We start from the raw sequence: 21,129 nt of genomic DNA on the forward strand, positions 1-21,129 counted from the left end.
TTCACAAATCTGACGGCAGATTGCCAACACATTGTTGTGGATCTGGGGTTCGAAGTTCGCCATGAGGGGGGCCACTGGGTCCCTCTCAAAGGCCCGGTCCTGAGGCCACCAAGCACGGATAACTCTACGTACCGGCGGGTTGATAATTATCCATAAAACTATGTCGAGTGGGTAGCTCACCTGTGTATGGCCACACTAAGGGGGGGGGGGTCTCGTACCCATGATGCATATTTGCATTAATTTACCTGATCAGGTGCAGCCGAGCGGAGCTGCCAAGTACGCACCGATGAACAAGAGCCAATCGGTGGGGTATAACTTCCCGGCTTGCACTACGTGTGGATTATGCTGGACCAATGGAGGAAAAAACATGATGAGCTAGGTACATTTATAATACAAGCAATTTATTACAAATGAGGGTGAGCAAAAGTTCCCATTTGCGGGGTCTGGGCACGCAGACTGCAGCGCTGCTTGCTCTGTGTACCCTGGGCATTTGTGTGTCCTGCTCGATGTTTGTGGTGCAGGTGATCTCTTTGCTGATGCCAGCACTCCGTGTGCCCTGGCAGAGATGAGAGAAAGTTTGAGGCATTTGCGACCTCCGATTTACCAGGCGTGGTCGACAGACCAACGCAAGCCCAGTTGCTGAGGTGAGGGAAAGGAGAGAGGAAAACTGAAGGTATCTAATGGTGTGTAGTCAGAGCAGGTGTGATGAGGGATGTGTGAGGGGTGCTGAAATGCAGAAGAAGGTATAAAGATGTGTCAGGGGAGTTTTGGAAACAAAGAAAAGAACTTGTGAAAAGATAGGCCCAATATGGGTATAAAGAGGTCTGTACGTGTAAGTGTTGAACGAGCAAAGGCGGCACTTGGTCTGGTGTCTCCTGCTCGCAGGTGGACTCTATTCCATTTCCTGCATCAAGGTCCGTATGTTCCGTCAATCTCCGCTACCCCAACAACAAGAAGAGCAGCCAGAGAACCCAGCACCCCTTTATAATCCCCCGGTGGGGGTGATGCTTGAGAGCAGAACAGGTGGAGCGAAGGGTGTTCTCCAGCGCCCTCATTGGTGCACAGACCATTATCCCAGCGCAAGCTCCATCCATGCAAGGATTTGGTAGCAGAAATGCCCTCACTTGCCCCGAACTCGGCCACACATCTGAGCTCTGAGATTAACATGGTGCCGGGGCATTTGGTTGTGCTCTCCGGCCATGAACACGCGCCGGACACCCAATGAGGGCCATAATTGAGCAGAACGCTAGAGCTATCCTCATCACATTGAAAGGAACTCAGCCCAATCTTGCACTTCAAACTAGATGCCATAACGTCCAGAGCTGAGTAGTTGTGATGGTGCGGGCCACTTTCTTGCTCCCTGTTCGTTCCGTCTGTTCCGAACGTCTGTTCCGTTCCGAACTGTTCTGTTCCCCTCATCCCAAAAGGCGGTTTTTGTCATCGGTGGTGATGGTGGTTGAGTGATGGCAGTAGCTGTACAGTGGTGAGCAAAGTACTGAACTTTCTCCGTGGTGATTTGTGGTAGTGGTGGTCGTTCGTTGTGGTGTGAATGGTGAGTGTAGCTGAGCATGACTTGGAGTCCGATGGTGTGGGGAAATTAATATGAAGGTATTGTGGTGGTTGGAGGAATGTTGTGGCATTCTGGTTCGAGTCTGGTGAAGGTTTGAGGTGAGTGTCTGTTGCGTAATGTCGCACGATTTAACTGTGAAATGGTGCTCAGATACTCATGAGCTGCTTGCATGAAGGAGAGGCTCGTGGATGCAACAGAGTAAATAAAATAATGGGTGGGAATAAAGACCTCCCTCAAGGCCACACAATGCATATGACCCATAAACCCACGACACAAGAGGAAAGAGCTATCTGAAATGAACACATGAAATAACTGTCTCGGGACCACTATATGTTGTGTGCCATTGCCATGGGTGAGCACCGTCTTCGCAGAATCGCAACAATAAGATAACAGCAATTGCAGTTACATGAATGATAGATTTGTCAGTGTATGACTCAACAATAGTTTCATGTTCTAAATCACTTAAAGTGGCATTTGGACCAGCTTTGTGAACAATGTGTTGTGGCTGCGATGGAGACGATGTCAACCTGTGCTTTCAAAATGGTCACCAAGTTCAGACCCAGTCACCTTGGTTCAGGGTCAAATGTCTAAATCTGTAACGTCAGTCTGTATTCTCTTTTATCCGTTGCTGCTCTTCTTGAATAGCACTTGCTAATCTTGTGTTAGCTGTTGATGTCTGGATTAGTTTCAGAGCTTTCAGCGGATATCGAAGTTTGCGGCCTATCATCATTTCAGCTGGGGTCCGTTGTATTAGAGCATGTGGTGTTGAGCGGTAAATCTGCAGAATGCTTCGAAGTACATCTACAAGTGTTCTTGTCTGTCAATTGAGCGGTGAGACCTTCCTTGATCACATGGGGTAACCTTTATACTCCACCATTGCATTGTGGGTTATAGCACGTTGTGCGACGATGCTCTCTCCAAACCTCGGTGCCAAAATGTTGTATCTTGACGGATAAGCCACACCAACACACGGGACCAGAATTTACAAGACTCGATATTCCGCCATGTTAGTTGCAATATACAATACCGGCAAGACACATCACATGACGACATATCGTCATCCAGGCATTGTTCGAGATTCGGTGTGGAGTACAGATATTGAAGAGCACCTCAAGGACTGTAAGGCATGTCCAGTAAGGGAGAAATCTTCAAAACCAATGAAACCACCGCTCCAACCCATACGTTGGCCAGAGAAACCATGCAGCCAGATTCAAGTCTAAATCTTTGGTGAAGTAAATGCTGCTCCCTACAACCAAAGATTTCTCCTTGGAGGTTTTATTTCATATGCAGCCTGTGGCGGATGGATGCATCTTTTTTTTTTTTCTGGAAGCACGGCTGTGCCGCTGATGCAGTCAGTGCCTCTGTTATCAGAAAGAAAGTACTCATTTTGCTGACCTCAGAAGGATGACAAGCTGAGTCAACTCACCTGGTGTTATTTCAATGGTGAAACAGGAGGTCAAACTCAAGACCCTAAGATCTTAAGCCAGCCACCATCACCATTAAGCCAACACCAGGCTCTCGTTGAAGTGCATGACCTACATTCCAAGTGGCCAGAAATTGCTGCAATTCCAGTCATGACTTTTACGACTATCATTAAAATTTTCAGTGAGCTCTTTGCTACATGGGGACTGCCTAAAGTTATTATTGCCTACAATTTTCCGCAACTCGTCTCGTATGAGTTTGACACATTCTTGGAGCACAGCGCAATGATAAGAATGATAAGCCACAAAATTCACTATCTTCTGGAAGCTCTGCAATCAATCCAGACATCAACAGCAAACAAAGCATTAGCCAGTGCTATTCAAGAAGAGCAGGAACAGGTGAAAGGGTACACCACACTGATGTAGCAGATGGAGACACTCTACACTGACCCGAGGGGAATGGATCCAAACTAGGCAACCCTTTTTAAGCACAAACTGGCATCACCTCTATCACAGTCACAACGTATTGTTCGCAAAGCCGGTCCAGGTACTTTTGTTCTGGATGGTTCTCATTGGAATTCCTGACGATGTGTTAGGTCCCACCAGGATGGTCAACCCAATTTGAATTCAGATGGGAACTTTGACATTGTTAACCTGCCTGATACTTTTACTCCTCATGCAGACCTGACCAGCCAAGCACCTCAACATCAGAGACGCAATGGACGTCCTCCATGGTACTTATCTGACTTTGTAACAAGCTGAATAATATCAAGCTCAATTTGATTTGATGGAAACTTGAACAGGTTCCAAGACTTTATTTAATTCATTGCCATCGTTGATCATGTTTTGGTTTCTTGCTTGCTAAGCTCGTCACTGAGACCCTTATTACAGAGACTGTAATTTTTAACTTTTGGAGAAGAGGGAAAATATGTTGTTTGCGTATTCACGTGATACACAAGCAGATGGCAGGTCACATGACTTGTCTCGCCGGTATTGAGATTACGCCATGTTGGCTGCCGAACACGAGTGGTGTTCACTCTGGTTCCATGTGTTCCTGTGGTTTTTTTCCGTCGAGATTCAACAAGCAGCATTTACCACACGGAGAATGTAAAAACAATTCCAACATTGACCACACGGAGAATGTAAAAACAATTCCAACATTTACTACACGGAGAATGTAAAAACAATTCCAACATTTACCACATGGAGAATGTAAAAAAAAACATTTACCACACGGAGAATGTAAAAAAATAAACATTTACCACACGGGGAATGTAAAAACAATGCCAACATTTACCACACAGAGAATGTAAAAACAATACCAACATTTACCACACGGAGAATGTAAAAACAATGCCAACATTTACCACACGGGGAATGTAAAAACAATACCAACATTTACCACACGGATAATCTAAAAAAATACCAACATTTACCACACGGAGAATCTAAAAAAATACCAATATTTATCACAGGGAGAATGTAAAAACAATGCCAACATTTACCACACGGAGAATGTAAAAACAATTCCAACATTTACCACACGGAGAATGTAAAAAAACCCAACATTTACTACACGGAGAATGTAAAAAAACCAACATTTACCACACGGAGAATGTAAAAACAATTCCAACATTTACCACATGGAGAATGGAAAAAAAAACATTTACCACACGGAGAATGTAAAAACAATTCCAACATTTACCACACGGAGAATGTAAAAACAATTCCAACATTTACCACACGGAGAATGTAAAAAAAAAACCCAATATTTACCACATGGAGAATGTAAAAACAATACCAACATTTAACACACGGAGAATGTAAAAACAATACCAACATTTACCACACGGAGAATGTAAAAACAATTCCAACATTTACCACACGGAGAATGTAAAAAAAAAAAACATTTACCACACGGAGAATGTAAAAACAATTCCAACATTTACCACACGGAGAATGTAAAAACAATTCCAACATTTACCACACGGATAATGTAAAAAAAAAACCCAATATTTACCACATGGAGAATGTAAAAACAATACCAACATTTACCACACATAGAATGTAAAAACAATTCCAACATTTACCACACGGAGAATGTAAAAAAAAACAATTACCACACGGAGAATGTAAAAACAATTCCAACATTTACCACACGGAGAATGTAAAAAAAAACATTTACCACACGGAGAATGTAAAAACAATTCCAACATTTACCACACGGAGAAGGTAAAAACAATACCAACATTTACCACACGGAGAATGTAAAAAAACCCAATATTTACCACATGGAGAATGTAAAAACAATACCAATATTTACCACAAGGAGAATGTGAAAACAATACCAACATTTACCACAAGGAGAATGTGAAAACAATACCAACATTTACCACACGGAGAATGTAAAAACAATTCAAACATTTACCACACGGAGAATGTAAAAACAATTCCAACAGTTACCACACGGAGAATGTAAAAACAATACCAACATTTACCACACGGAGAATGTAAAAAAAAAACAATATTTACCACACGGAGAATGTAAAAAAAAAATAATTTACCACACGGAGAATGTAAAAACAATTCCAACATTTACCACATGGAGAATGTAAAAACAATACCAACATTTACCACAAGGAGAATGTGAAAACAATACCAACATTTACCACACGGAGAATGTAAAACAAAACCCAATATTTACCACACGGAGAATGTAAAAACAATACCAACATTTACCACACTGAGAATGTAAAAAAAAAACCCAATATTTACCACATGGAGAATGTAAAAACAATACCAACATTTACCACACGGAGAATGTAAAAAAAACCCAATATTTACCACATGGAGAATGCAAAAACAATGCCAACATTTACCACACGGACAATGTAAAAAAATAAACATTTACCACACGGGGAATGTAAAAACAATGCCAACATTTACCACATTGAGAATGTAAAAACAATACCAACATTTACCACATGGAGAATGTAAAAACAATACCAACATTTACCACATTGAGAATGTAAAAAAAAAACAATATTTACCACATGGAGAATGTAAAAACAATACCAACATTTACCACAAGGAGAATGTGAAAACAATACCAACATTTACCACACGGAGAATGTAAAAACAATTCCAACATTTACCACACGGAGAATGTAAAAAAAAAAAAATTTACAACACGGAGAATGTAAAAACAATTCCAACATTTACCACACGGAGAATGTAAAAAAAAAACATTGACCACACGGAGAATGTAAAAACAATACCAACATTAACCACACGGAGAATGTAAAAAAAAAAAACCAATATTTACCACATGGAGAATGTAAAAACAATACCAACATTTACCACAAGGAGAATGAGAAAACAATACCAACATTTACCACACGGAGAATGTAAAAACAATTCCAACATTTACCACACGGAGAATGTAAAAACAATACCAACATTTACCACACGGAGAATGTCAAAAAAACCCAATATTTACCACATGGAGAATGCAAAAACAATGCCAACATTTACCACACGGACAATGTAAAAAAAAATAAACATTTACCACACGGGGAATGTAAAAACAATGCCAACATTTACCACATTGAGAATGTAAAAACAATACCAACATTGACCACACGGAGAAAACAATACCAACATTTACCACATTGAGAATGTAAAAAGAATACCAACATTTACCACACGGGGAATGTAAAAACAATACCAACATTTACCACATTGAGAATGTAAAAAGAATACCAACATTTACCACACGGAGAATGTAAAAACAATTCCAACATTTACCACACGGAGAATGTAAAAACAATGCCAACATTTACCACACGGGGAATGTAAAAACAATGCCAACATTTACCACATTGAGAATGTAAAAACAACACCAACATTTACCACATGGAGAATGTAAAAACAATACCAACATTTACCACACGGAGAATGTAAAAACAATACCAACATTTACCACATTGAGAATGTAAAAAGAATACCAACATTTACCACATGGAGAATGTAAAAAAAAAACATTTACCACACGGAGAATGTAAAAACAATTCCAACATTTACCACACGGAGAATGTAAAAACAATGCCAACATTTACCACATTGAGAATGTAAAAACAATCCCAACATTTACCACACGGAGAATGTAAAAACAATCCCAACATTTACCACATGGAGAATGTTAAAACAATCCCAACATTTACCACACGGAGAATGTAAAAACAATCCCAACATTTACCACATTGAGAATGTAAAAACAACACCAACATTTACCACATGGAGAATGTAAAAACAATACCAACATTTACCACACGGAGAATGTAAAAACAATACCAACATTTACCACATTGAGAATGTAAAAAGAATACCAACATTTACCACACGGAGAATGTAAAAAAAAAACATTTACCACACGGAGAATGTAAAAACAATTCCAACATTTACCACACGGAGAATGTAAAAACAATGCCAACATTTACCACATTGAGAATGTAAAAACAATCCCAACATTTACCACACGGAGAATGTAAAAACAATCCCAACATTTACCACATGGAGAATGTTAAAACAATCCCAACATTTACCACACGGAGAATGTAAAAACAATCCCAACATTTACCACATGGAGAATGTTAAAACAACAACAACATTTACCACACGGAGAATGTTAAAACAACACCAACATTTACCACACGGAGAATGTAAAAACAACACCAACATTTACCACACGGAGAATGTAAAAAAAAAAACATTTACCACACGGAGAATGTAAAAACAATTCCAACATTTACCACACGGAGAATGTAAAAACAATTCCAACATTTACCACACGGAGAATGTAAAAATAAAACCCAATATTTACCACATGGAGAATGTAAAAACAATACCAACATTTACCACACAGAGAATGTAAAAACAATTCCAACATTTACCACACGGAGAATGTAAAAAAAAAACATTTACCACATGGAGAATGTAAAAACAATTCCAACATTTACCACACGGAGAATGTAAAAAAAACAAACATTTACCACACGGAGAATGTAAAAACAATACCAACATTTACCACATTGAGAATGTAAAAAGAATACCAACATTTGCCACATGGAGAAGGTAAAAACAATACCAACATTTACCACATGGAGAAGGTAAAAACAATACCAACATTTACCACACGGAGAATGTAAAAAAACCCCAATATTTACCACATGGAGAATGTTAAAACAACACCAATATTTACCACAAGGAGAATGTGAAAACAATACCAACATTTACCACAAGGAGAATGTGAAAACAATACCAACATTTACCACACGGAGAATGTAAAAACAATTCCAACATTTACCACACGGAGAATGTAAAAACAATTCCAACATTTACCACACGGAGAATGTAAAAAAAAAACAATATTTACCACACGGAGAATGTAAAAACAATTCCAATATTTACCACACGGAGAATGTAAAAACAATTCCAACATTTACCACATGGAGAATGTAAAAACAATTCCAACATTTACCACATGGAGAATGTAAAAACAATACCAACATTTACCACAAGGAGAATGTGAAAACAATACCAACATTTACCACACGGAGAATGTAAAACAAAACCCAATATTTACCACACGGAGAATGTAAAAACAATACCAACATTTACCACACGGAGAATGTAAAAAAAACCCAATATTTACCACATGGAGAATGTAAAAACAATACCAACATTTACCACACGGAGAATGTAAAAAAAACCCAATATTTACCACATGGAGAATGCAAAAACAATGCCAACATTTACCACACGGACAATGTAAAAAAAATAAACATTTACCACACGGGGAATGTAAAAACAATGCCAACATTTACCACATTGAGAATGTAAAAACAATACCAACATTTACCACATGGAGAATGTAAAAACAATACCAACATTTACCACATTGAGAATATTAAAAAAAAACAATATTTACCACATGGAGAATGTAAAAACAATACCAACATTTACCACAAGGAGAATGTGAAAACAATACCAACATTTACCACACGGAGAATGTAAAAACAATTCCAACATTTACCACACGGAGAATGTAAAAAAAAAATATTTACCACACGGAGAATGTAAAAACAATTCCAACATTTACCACACGGAGAATGTAAAAAAAAAACATTTACCACACGGAGAATGTAAAAACAATACCAACATTTACCACACGGAGAATGTAAAAAAAAAAACCAATATTTACCACATGGAGAATGTGAAAACAATACCAACATTTACCACAAGGAGAATGTGAAAACAATACCAACATTTACCACACGGAGAATGTAAAAACAATTCCAACATTTACCACACGGAGAATGTAAAAACAATACCAACATTTACCACAGGGAGAATGTCAAAAAAACCCAATATTTACCACATGGAGAATGTAAAAACAATACCAACATTTACCACACGGAGAATGTAAAAAAAACCCCAATATTTACCACATGGAGAATGCAAAAACAATGCCAACATTTACCACACGGACAATGTAAAAAAAAATAAACATTTACCACACGGGGAATGTAAAAACAATGCCAACATTTACCACATTGAGAATGTAAAAAGAATACCAACATTTACCACACGGGGAATGTAAAAACAATGCCAACATTTACCACATTGAGAATGTAAAAACAATACCAACATTGACCACACGGAGAAAGTAAAAACAATACCAACATTTACCACATTGAGAATGTAAAAAGAATACCAACATTTACCACACGGGGAATGTAAAAACAATACCAACATTTACCACATTGAGAATGTAAAAAGAATACCAACATTTACCACACGGAGAATGTAAAAACAATTCCAACATTTACCACACGGAGAATGTAAAAACAATCCCAACATTTACCACACGGAGAATGTTAAAACAATTCCAACATTTACCACACGGAGAATGTAAAAACAATCCCAACATTTACCACACTGAGAATGTTAAAACAATCCCAACATTTACCACACGGAGAATGTAAAAACAATTCCAACATTTACCACACGGAGAATGTAAAAACAATATGAACATTTACCACACGGAGAATGTAAAAACAATATGAACATTTACCACACGGAGAATGTAAAAACAATTCCAACATTTACCACATGGAGAATGTTTAAAAAAAAAACCCAATATTTACCACATGGAGAATGTAAAAACAATACCAACATTTACCACATTGAGAATGTAAAAAAAAACATTTACCACATGGAGAATGTAAAAACAATTCCAACATTTACCACACGGAGAATGTAAAAAAAACAAACATTTACCACACGGAGAATGTAAAAACAATACCAACATTTACCACATTGAGAATGTAAAAAGAATACCAACATTTACCACATGGAGAAGGTAAAAACAATACCAACATTTACCACATGGAGAAGGTAAAAACAATACCAACATTTACCACACGGAGAATGTAAAAAAACCCCAATATTTACCACATGGAGAATGTTAAAACAACACCAATATTTACCACAAGGAGAATGTGAAAACAATACCAACATTTACCACAAGGAGAATGTGAAAACAATACCAACATTTACCACACGGAGAATGTAAAAACAATTCCAACATTTACCACACGGAGAATGTAAAAACAATTCCAACAGTTACCACACGGAGAATGTAAAAACAATTCCAACATTTACCACACGGAGAATGTAAAAAAAAAACAATATTTACCACACGGAGAATGTAAAAACAATTCCAACATTTACCACATGGAGAATGTAAAAACAATTCCAACATTTACCACATGGAGAATGTAAAAACAATACCAACATTTACCACAAGGAGAATGGGAAAACAATACCAACATTTACCACACGGAGAATGTAAAACAAAACCCAATATTTACCACACGGAGAATGTAAAAACAATACCAACATTTACCACACGGAGAATGTAAAAAAAACCCAATATTTACCACATGGAGAATGTAAAAACAATACCAACATTTACCACACGGAGAATGTAAAAAAAACCCAATATTTACCACATGGAGAATGCAAAAACAATGCCAACATTTACCACACGGACAATGTAAAAAAAATAAACATTTACCACACGGGGAATGTAAAAACAATGCCAACATTTACCACATTGAGAATGTAAAAACAATACCAACATTTACCACATGGAGAATGTAAAAACAATACCAACATTTACCACATTGAGAATATTAAAAAAAAACAATATTTACCACATGGAGAATGTAAAAACAATACCAACATTTACCACAAGGAGAATGTGAAAACAATACCAACATTTACCACACGGAGAATGTAAAAACAATTCCAACATTTACCACACGGAGAATGTAAAAAAAAAATATTTACCACACGGAGAATGTAAAAACAATTCCAACATTTACCACACGGAGAATGTAAAAAAAAAACATTTACCACACGGAGAATGTAAAAACAATACCAACATTTACCACACGGAGAATGTAAAAAAAAAAACCAATATTTACCACATGGAGAATGTGAAAACAATACCAACATTTACCATAAGGAGAATGTGAAAACAATACCAACATTTACCACACGGAGAATGTAAAAACAATTCCAACATTTACCACACGGAGAATGTAAAAACAATACCAACATTTACCACAGGGAGAATGTCAAAAAAACCCAATATTTACCACATGGAGAATGTAAAAACAATACCAACATTTACCACACGGAGAATGTAAAAAAAACCCCAATATTTACCACATGGAGAATGCAAAAACAATGCCAACATTTACCACACGGACAATGTAAAAAAAAATAAACATTTACCACACGGGGAATGTAAAAACAATGCCAACATTTACCACATTGAGAATGTAAAAAGAATACCAACATTTACCACACGGGGAATGTAAAAACAATGCCAACATTTACCACATTGAGAATGTAAAAACAATACCAACATTGACCACACGGAGAAAGTAAAAACAATACCAACATTTACCACATTGAGAATGTAAAAAGAATACCAACATTTACCACACGGGGAATGTAAAAACAATACCAACATTTACCACATTGAGAATGTAAAAAGAATACCAACATTTACCACACGGAGAATGTAAAAACAATTCCAACATTTACCACACGGAGAATGTAAAAACAATCCCAACATTTACCACACGGAGAATGTTAAAACAATTCCAACATTTACCACACGGAGAATGTAAAAACAATCCCAACATTTACCACACTGAGAATGTTAAAACAATCCCAACATTTACCACACGGAGAATGTAAAAACAATTCCAACATTTACCACACGGAGAATGTAAAAACAATATGAACATTTACCACACGGAGAATGTAAAAACAATATGAACATTTACCACACGGAGAATGTAAAAACAATTCCAACATTTACCACATGGAGAATGTTTAAAAAAAAAACCCAATATTTACCACATGGAGAATGTAAAAACAATACCAACATTTACCACATTGAGAATGTAAAAAAAAACATTTACCACATGGAGAATGTAAAAACAATCCCAACATTTACCACACGGAGAATGCTAAAAAAAAACCCAACATTTACCACACGGAGAATGTAAAAACAATTCCAACATTTACCACATTGAGAATGTAAAAAAAAACATTTACCACATGAGAATGTAAAAAAACCCAACATTTACTACACAGAGAATGTAAAAACAATTCCAACATTTACCACACGGAGAATGTAAAAACAATTCCAACATTTACCACACGGAGAATGTAAAAAAAAAACATTTACCACACGGAGAATGTAAAAACAATTCCAACATTTACCACACGGAGAATGTAAAAACAATTCCAACATTTACCACACGGAGAATGTAAAAAAAACCCCAATATTTACCACATGGAGAATGTAAAAACAATACCAACATTTACCACAAGGAGAATGTGAAAACAATACCAACATTCACCACACGGAGAATGTAAAAAAAAAACATTTACCACACGGAGAATGTAAAAACAATTCCAACATTTACCACACGGAGTATGTAAAAACAATACCAACATTTACCATATGGAGAATGTAAAAACAATTCCAACATTTACCACATGGAGAATGTAAAAAAAAAAACATTTACCACACGGAGAATGTAAAAACAATTCCAACATTTACCACACGGAGAATGTAAAAACAATTCCAACATTTACCACACGGAGAATGTAAAAACAATACCAACATTTACCACACGGAGAATGTAAAAAACCCCAATATTTACCACATGGAGAATGTAAAAACAATACCAACATTTACCACAAGGAGAATGTGAAAACAATACCAACATTTACCACACGGAGAATGTAAAAACAATTCCAACATTTACCACACTGAGAATGTAAAAACAATTCCAACATTTACCACACGGAGAATGTAAAAAAATAAACATTTACCACACAGGGAATGTAAAAACAATGCCAACATTTACCACACGGGGAATGTAAAAACAATACCAACATTTACCACACGGAGAATGTAAAAACAATTCCAACATTTACCACACGGAGATTGTAAAAAAAAATCATTTACCACACGGAGAATGTAAAAACAATTCCAACATTTACCACACGGAGAATGTAAAAACAATTCCAACATTTACCACACGGAGAATGTAAAAAAAACCCCAATATTTACCACATGAAGAATGTGAAAACAATACCAACATTTACCACAAGGAGAATGTGAAAACAATTCCAACATTTACCACATTGAGAATGTAAAAAAAATACCAACATTTACCACACGGAGAATGTAAAAACAATACCAACATTTACCACACGGAGAATGTAAAAACAATACCAACATTGTAAAAACAATTCCAACATTTACCACACGGAGAATGTAAAAACAATGCCAACATTTACCACATTGAGAATGTAAAAACAATCCCAACATTTACCACACGGAGAATGTAAAAACAATCCCAACATTTACCACATGGAGAATGTTAAAACAATCCCAACATTTACCACACGGAGAATGTAAAAACAATCCCAACATTTACCACATGGAGAATGTTAAAACAACAACAACATTTACCACACGGAGAATGTTAAAACAACACCAACATTTACCACACGGAGAATGTAAAAACAACACCAACATTTACCACACGGAGAATGTAAAAACAATAACAACATTTACCACACGGAGAATGTAAAAAAAAAACAACCAATATTTACCACATGGAGAATGCAAAAACAATGCCAACATTTACCACACGGACAATGTAAAAAAAATAAACATTTACCACACGGGAAATGTAAAAACAATGCCAACATTTACCACATTGAGAATGTTAAAAGAATACCAACATTTACCACACGGGGAATGTAAAAACAATACCAACATTTACCACAAGGAGAATGTAAAAACAATACCAACATTTACCACAAGGAGAATGTAAAAACAATACCAACATTGTAAAAACAATACCAACATTTACCACACAGAGAATGTAAAAACAATACCAACATTTACCACACAGAGAATGTAAAAACAATACCAACATTTACCACAAGGAGAATGTAAAAACAATACCAACATTTACCACACAGAGAATACAAAAAAATACCAATATTTACCACATGGAGAATGTAAAAAAACCCAATATTTACCACATGGTGAATGTAAAAAAAAATACCAACATTTACCACACGGAGAATGTAAAGAAACCAATATTTACCACATGGTGAATGTAAAAAAAAATACCAACATTTACCACACGGAGAATGTAAAAAAAAAACAATATTTACCACATGGTGAATGTAAAAACAATACCAATATTTACCACAAGGAGAATGTAAAAACAATACCAACATTTACCACACAGAGAATACAAAAAAATACCAATATTTACCACATGGAGAATGTAAAAAAAACCAATATTTACCACATGGTGAATGTAAAAAAAAATACCAACATTTACCACACGGAGAATGTAAAGAAACCAATATTTACCACATGGTGAATGTAAAAAAAAATACCAACATTTACCACACGGAGAATGTAAAAAAAAAACAATATTTACCACATGGTGAATGTAAAAACAATACCAATATTTACCTCACGGATAATGTAAAAACCCAACATTTACCACACGGAGAATGTTAAAAAAACCAACATTTACCACACGGAGAATGTAAAAAAAATACCAACATTTACCACACGGTGAATGTTAAAACAATCCCAACATTTACCACACGGAGAATGTAAAAACAATACCAACATTTACCACACGGAGAATGCAGAATGAGACACAAGACAAAAAACACCGGGTAGCGAGGAAGAAGAGTGAAATCCCAAATCGGGGTCAACTTATACTCGACATAAAAAGATAAAATCGCTTGATGTTGTGAAAAACCGAGTGTGAGAAACCTTCGTTGGGTTTTCTTCCAAAACAGAGGCATCTTGGAAACGCCAATAAGGGTTTGAAGTAAAATCTCGAGTGAAAACACGTCCAGCACCGCGAGAGACGCACGTCGAACAGATCGATCGCTCAAGCGAGAAACGAATCACAACGCGCGATTGTGACGTTGCATTGTTACCACGTGACTTAGTAACAATGACGTCATCAAGTGAAGCTCCTCGGTTCTTCAACAACAAGGAGGTGAAGCGCGATCGGAATCATCGTTTCCAAGTCTTCATCGTCGTCGTTTATTAATTTTGAAATAAATAAATCGTTATTTATTATGGGGAAGAGTTGCCGTGCTGGGGTGTGTTCAGTGACAAAGTTTAGTGCGGAGCGAAGCACTCCATTCGAAACGGTCGAGAAGGAACGACTGGCTTGGCAAGCGCGTGCTAGCTGCTTGGTATCCTGAACACACCGCCTGGGAGAAAGTACGTAACGACGCTGCTGCTGATTACATTGTCATGGACTACAACACAGCTTAACTTTTGTTAATCTTTTTTAATCCCGAGTTATTATTAGCGAACCCGAACGTGACGGTCCAGGTCGAGATGAACAAGTATCAACAGAAACGTCATCACTGTCGTGTCCGAGATGCAGTGAGGCACGGAGAGTCTTGGAATGTTTTTTCCCACATCTCATAAATTACATTCATCGGATATCTGTTTGTTTGCGTTTTTTGCAAGGACTGCTGGACCGACAACCGCCAAATTTGGTACACAGATCAAGTCCGATCCAGGGATTGTCCTCAGGTTATTTTCATCCACCACCTGAGCCTTCAAAGATCACTTTTCTGGCTTTTCATGAAAATGCATTCTCATTGGTTAAGAGATGTCACGTGACATTGAACACTGCCAAGGCCGGCACAGTCGAGTTGTGTTTTCCACCCATTGGCTCACTGCACAGCTGGCCTGATTCCACGCACGATTGGAACCGAACTAAATAAGTAATACGTTCACCGTTTTCGTGCTGCCGCAAAGTCAAAGCTGTCTGTGACGGTAAGTGGTGTACAGTACGGTCCTCTTCACAATCGCTTCGCCATGCCCGTCCCGAGAAGATGTGTCTCCTCGAAATGGATGAGGTGCGTGCGCGTGCGTGTTTTGCATGAGGCAGACGTTTTGTCTCTTAATTATGTACGTGCAATGAGATCACGTGACATTCATCAATAACCCATGGTTCAAATGTACCTTTTAACGCTTCAGTTGGACTACTGAGATTCCTTCGAACTTTGAAGACCCAAAAGTCCCTGAGGACCCAGAAGTCACCAAAGATCCCAAAATCCCTGAAGACCCAAAAGTCCCCGATGACCTAAAAGTTCCAAAAGTCCCCGAGGATCCAAAGGTCCCAAAAAATCCCCGAGGACCCAAAAGCCCCCAAAAATTCCCAAGGACCTAAAAGTCCCTGTGGACCCCAAAGTCCCCAATGACCAAAAAGTCCATGAGGATGCAAAAGACCCCTCAGACTGTAGGTCCTGTGGACTCTTTAAGACTCGACGAAACCACACAAAAATCCATGAGAAGTCCCATGATTTTAACGTACGACATGTTAAGGTATATAAAGCAGATGAATATGTCCTCCCACCACGGCATGGCATTCATTCTAATAACAAAATATAGAACAAAAACAATGCTAACATGACAACAAAGCATTTATTAATTAACACTCATAACATTTCCAACAATAATAAGAAGAGTTGTATCATATGGCAATAAATCTAATAATAATAATAACAAACATATACAATCCCAAAGTTGGCCCCAAGCACATGTGATCTTGGTGAAAGGCCAGCCAATGCTCAAGCAGCACAGCAGGTGGGTGTGCAAATAGGGCTGTGAAGAACAATGAAAATTTCATGCAACGAGCCCACTCGTCCACAAAAATGGATGAGGTGTGTGTGTGTGTGTCTGTGTGTGTGTGTGTCTGTGTGTCTGTGTGTCTGTGTGTCTGTGTGTCTGTGTGTCTGTGTGTCTGTGTGTCTGTGTGTCTGTGTGTCTGTGTGTGTGTGTGTGTCTGTGTGTCTGTGTGTGTGTGTCTGTGTGTCTGTGTGTCGTGTGTCGTGTGTCGTGTGTCGTGTGTCGTGTGTCGTGTGTCGTGTGTCGTGTGTCGTGTGTCGTGTGTCGTGTGTCGTGTGTCGTGTGTCGTGTGTCGTGTGTCTGTGTGTCTGTGTGTCGTGTGTCGTGTGTCGTGTGTCGTGTGTCGTGTGTCGTGTGTAGCATACTTTTAGTGAATTATGTACATCCATTCATTAATTACACACTTGAAATTTACCTTTTGACCCTTTGGACTGCTGATACCCTTTTGAACTTTGAAGACCCTGTATGACTCCCAAGACCCTTAAGACCACTAAAGACCCTGAAGAACCAAAAGTCTCCAAGGACCCAAAAGTTACAAAAAGTTCCCGAGGACAGAAAAGTCCCCAAAAGTCCCGGAGGACCGAAAAGTCCGAAAAAGTTCCTGAGGACCCAAAAAGACACTTGAAAACCCCGAATACCACAAATACCCTTTGGACCCCAAAGACAGTTAAAATACCGAAGACTATTGAAGACTCCAAAGACCCTTAAGAACTATAAGACCCCAAAGACCGTTTAAGACCTCAAAGACCCTGAACATCCCAATGACCTGTAAAAACCTCAAGATCTTGAATGAAGAACCTTACAACCTCAAAGACACTTAAGACCCTTGAAGACCCTGAAGACCCCTTTACCCACTGGTGTTCTGGCTCTCCTGCCCCCTTCACAGTTTTCCCCCTCCCCCACGTTGGTTCTCCTGCCCCAGATCCACCTGCCCCATTCTCAGCCCTGCCGGCTTTCCTGCTTCTCCCACTTCTCAGTCCCACCTCCCCACCTGAGATGCAAAAACAGGACGCAAAACACGCATGCATGGGGTGGACAAGATGGACAGAGAAGGAAAGTCCATGGAGCGAAAACTGGAAAAGTTGAAAGGAGAAGGGATTTGGGTGAGGTTAGCAATGGTAGAAAAGATCATGGTTTTGGATTGGGGATGATCTGAGGTGGTGAACAGCTGTCTTGAAGAGCTGGAGAGAATCATGAGATTGATGAGAATGTGGAAGTTGATTCCACAGGTGTGAAAAAAGAGGAACAAAGGAGTGGAGGTGAGCAGTCATCCCAGATTGAGGTAGTTTCACCAGAAGGAGGTTTATAGTGGATTGTGTGCACCCTCAGAAACCAGGGAGGTTGGGGGGGAGGAGACAAAGCACGGAAAGAACAGAGAGTGGAAGACCAGAAAGGTCTTAGATACAGAGTGACCATCGACCTGTCTGTGATGGCGAAGTGATAAGCCAAAAGATTCGGCTTCATTGTGAGAGATTCCAGTAATATTAAATGCATTGTTTTCTGCAGCATCAAGCTGAGCAAGATGTGAGGCATGGGAGCCAGCCCAGAGTGAAGAGCAGTACTCCATGAGGCTGCGGGTGAAGGCCTTGTTGGGTGAATAGGAGTTCAGGTGTGCCAAGGAAGGACTTTGCATGAAAGAGGATGCACAGCCGGTGGCTGGCTTTGGAGACCAACTTTGAAATGTGGGTTGCCCAAGAAAGATCATGGCTCATAGCGAGACCCAGTGGTTTGAATGACTAAACTTTCTCAAGAGGATTCGTGAGAAAGTTAATGGGAGAGGGCTTGCTAGACGGTCCTTTCGGAGAGATTGAGGGAGAGTGTGAGATTTATCAGGGTTGAAAGACATATTCCAAGTGTTTGCCAAGCTTGTGACTTTTTTTCAAGGTCTGAAGAGACGGAAGAGGCTGCAGCCTGCCTGTCTGAAGGATGATGTATGCCACAGCAGAGGATGTAGTCATCAGCAAATAGATAAAGAGGATTTTCCAGAGAGTCAGAGAGATCATTGATGATGATCAGGAATAGGAATAGGCCCAGAACACTGCCTTGGGGACATCCAGCCTTGACAAGGAAAGGAGATAAAAGGATTCCATTGAGAGCCACATGTTTACTGTGAGAATCGAGGAAGTCAGTTCGCCATGTGTGGAGTTGTCCTTGGATGCCAGAGGCAGAGGGTTTGGAGAGAAGAGCAAGATGCCAGACTGCATCAAAAGCTCGAGATTTGTCCAGAGAGAAGGCTTTGATCTCATGTCTGACATTGAGGCCCTCCATCCATAGTTGGGTGAGTTGAAGCAGCATGTCCAAGGTGGAGTGACCTGTTCTGAAAGCAAATTAGTGATCTGAGATGAGGTTGTTGGAGAAAAAGGAAGACTTCATTTCAACTGTGATGATGGATTCCATGACTTTGCTGATGATTGGGAGAAGGCTGATTGGTCTGTAGTTGCAAGGATCTGTTTTTGCACCTTTTTATGCAGGGCAGTAATGTTCGCTCTTTTCCAAGCTGATGGCAGATGACCTTGAGCAATTGAGAGGGTGAATGGACCAGAGAGAGAGGGTGAGCAAGAGCACCAGCGCAGGTTTTTTGGACACGTGGGCTGATGCCATCTGGACTGGTTGCAGAATCAGAGTCGAGGTTTGATAGGAAGCTCTCCACCTTGTTTGGAGAAAAGGACAGTCGAGGGACAGCTGGGTGCGACTGGGTAAGATGGGTACAGAAAGCGATGGGTTTGCGACACAAGATTTAGAAACAATCACAGAGTTTAGGCATTCAGCCTTTTCATGTGCAAAAACTAAAATGCCCACCAGTCGGCCATCCGAGGAACAAAATTGCCACCAATCAACCATCTTGGACTTGATCTCAAAATATAACATGCTTATGCAAGCCATCATTCATTATCAGTGTGCCAAGTTTGAACAATCGCATTCTATAAATATCTGTAAATGCTTATCCGAGAAATGGTTGAGGACGTGTTTGATCGTGGGTTTTTTTTTTTCAACTAAAATAGTCACCAGTCCACCTGTCGGCCATCATTGATCAGATCGCAAAATAATGTGAGTTGCGTGTGCATACCATCATGTACTGTGCTTGTGCCAAGTTTGAACAAATTCGGATCATGCATGTCTGAGAAATGGTTCGGGACACACTTAAAGGTAACAAAATGGACACCAGTCGGCCATCTTTTATCGCATCTCGAAACACAATGATGTGCATATGTACACAATCATGCGTTGTCTTTGTGTCAAGTTCGAATAAAATCGGTCCATAAATCTTCAAGATATGATTGTGGATGCACGCACGCATGCACACACACACAAAATTCGAGACAAAATCCATGAGCCCCCATCTTGGACCAAGTCCAACTGGGGCTAATAAACCTCTGCACTTGAAACTCAAGTGAGTATCTGAGTTTTTATGATGTCGTTAAAATACCACGGAAAAATGAGAGGTGTAGAAATTGTTTCACAAAAATAACCCAATGCACAAATCATGTGTCTTGCAGTTTCAGACAATTGCAACTTTGAGATGTTTCTTTTGTTACAGCAGGATGTTCCTTGCTCACTTTTTCCAACCAACTTGGTGGCCATAAAGGTGTGGTTCAGCATGTCTATAAAAATGCTTCCGGATGGACGCACCTGATTTGTGTCCACCAAGGGGCAGCAACGTATGGCACGTGTGCCATGAGTGGCATGCAAGATGCTTTTGAGTAGCACACGCAAGAAAAGTGTAATTTAATGGTGAAGAATCCAAGTTGAAGAAAAACCCAATTAAAGACTATGCTTGACTGCTT

General features: G+C 38.9%; 1 protein-coding gene across 1 annotated transcript in view; it reads right to left on the reverse strand.

Annotated features, from left to right (window-relative positions):
• The window catches only part of LOC147025451 (uncharacterized), a 122,934-nt gene extending 107,219 nt beyond the window's left edge, over positions 1-15,715 (reverse strand). Inside the window, exon 1 of the mRNA XM_085886445.1 lies at positions 15,461-15,715. Within this exon, the coding sequence (XP_085742571.1) occupies positions 15,461-15,492 (32 nt within the window). The 5' untranslated portion in view covers positions 15,493-15,715. The remainder of the gene's footprint in view (positions 1-15,460) is intronic.
• Positions 15,716-21,129: the final 5,414 nt, after the last annotated feature.

This window comes from Eptatretus burgeri, chromosome 6, assembly GCF_056783735.1.
Source record: "Eptatretus burgeri isolate ZD-2024b chromosome 6, Ebu_testis_v1, whole genome shotgun sequence".
In the NCBI taxonomy this organism is placed as follows: Eukaryota; Metazoa; Chordata; class Myxini; order Myxiniformes; family Myxinidae; genus Eptatretus; species Eptatretus burgeri.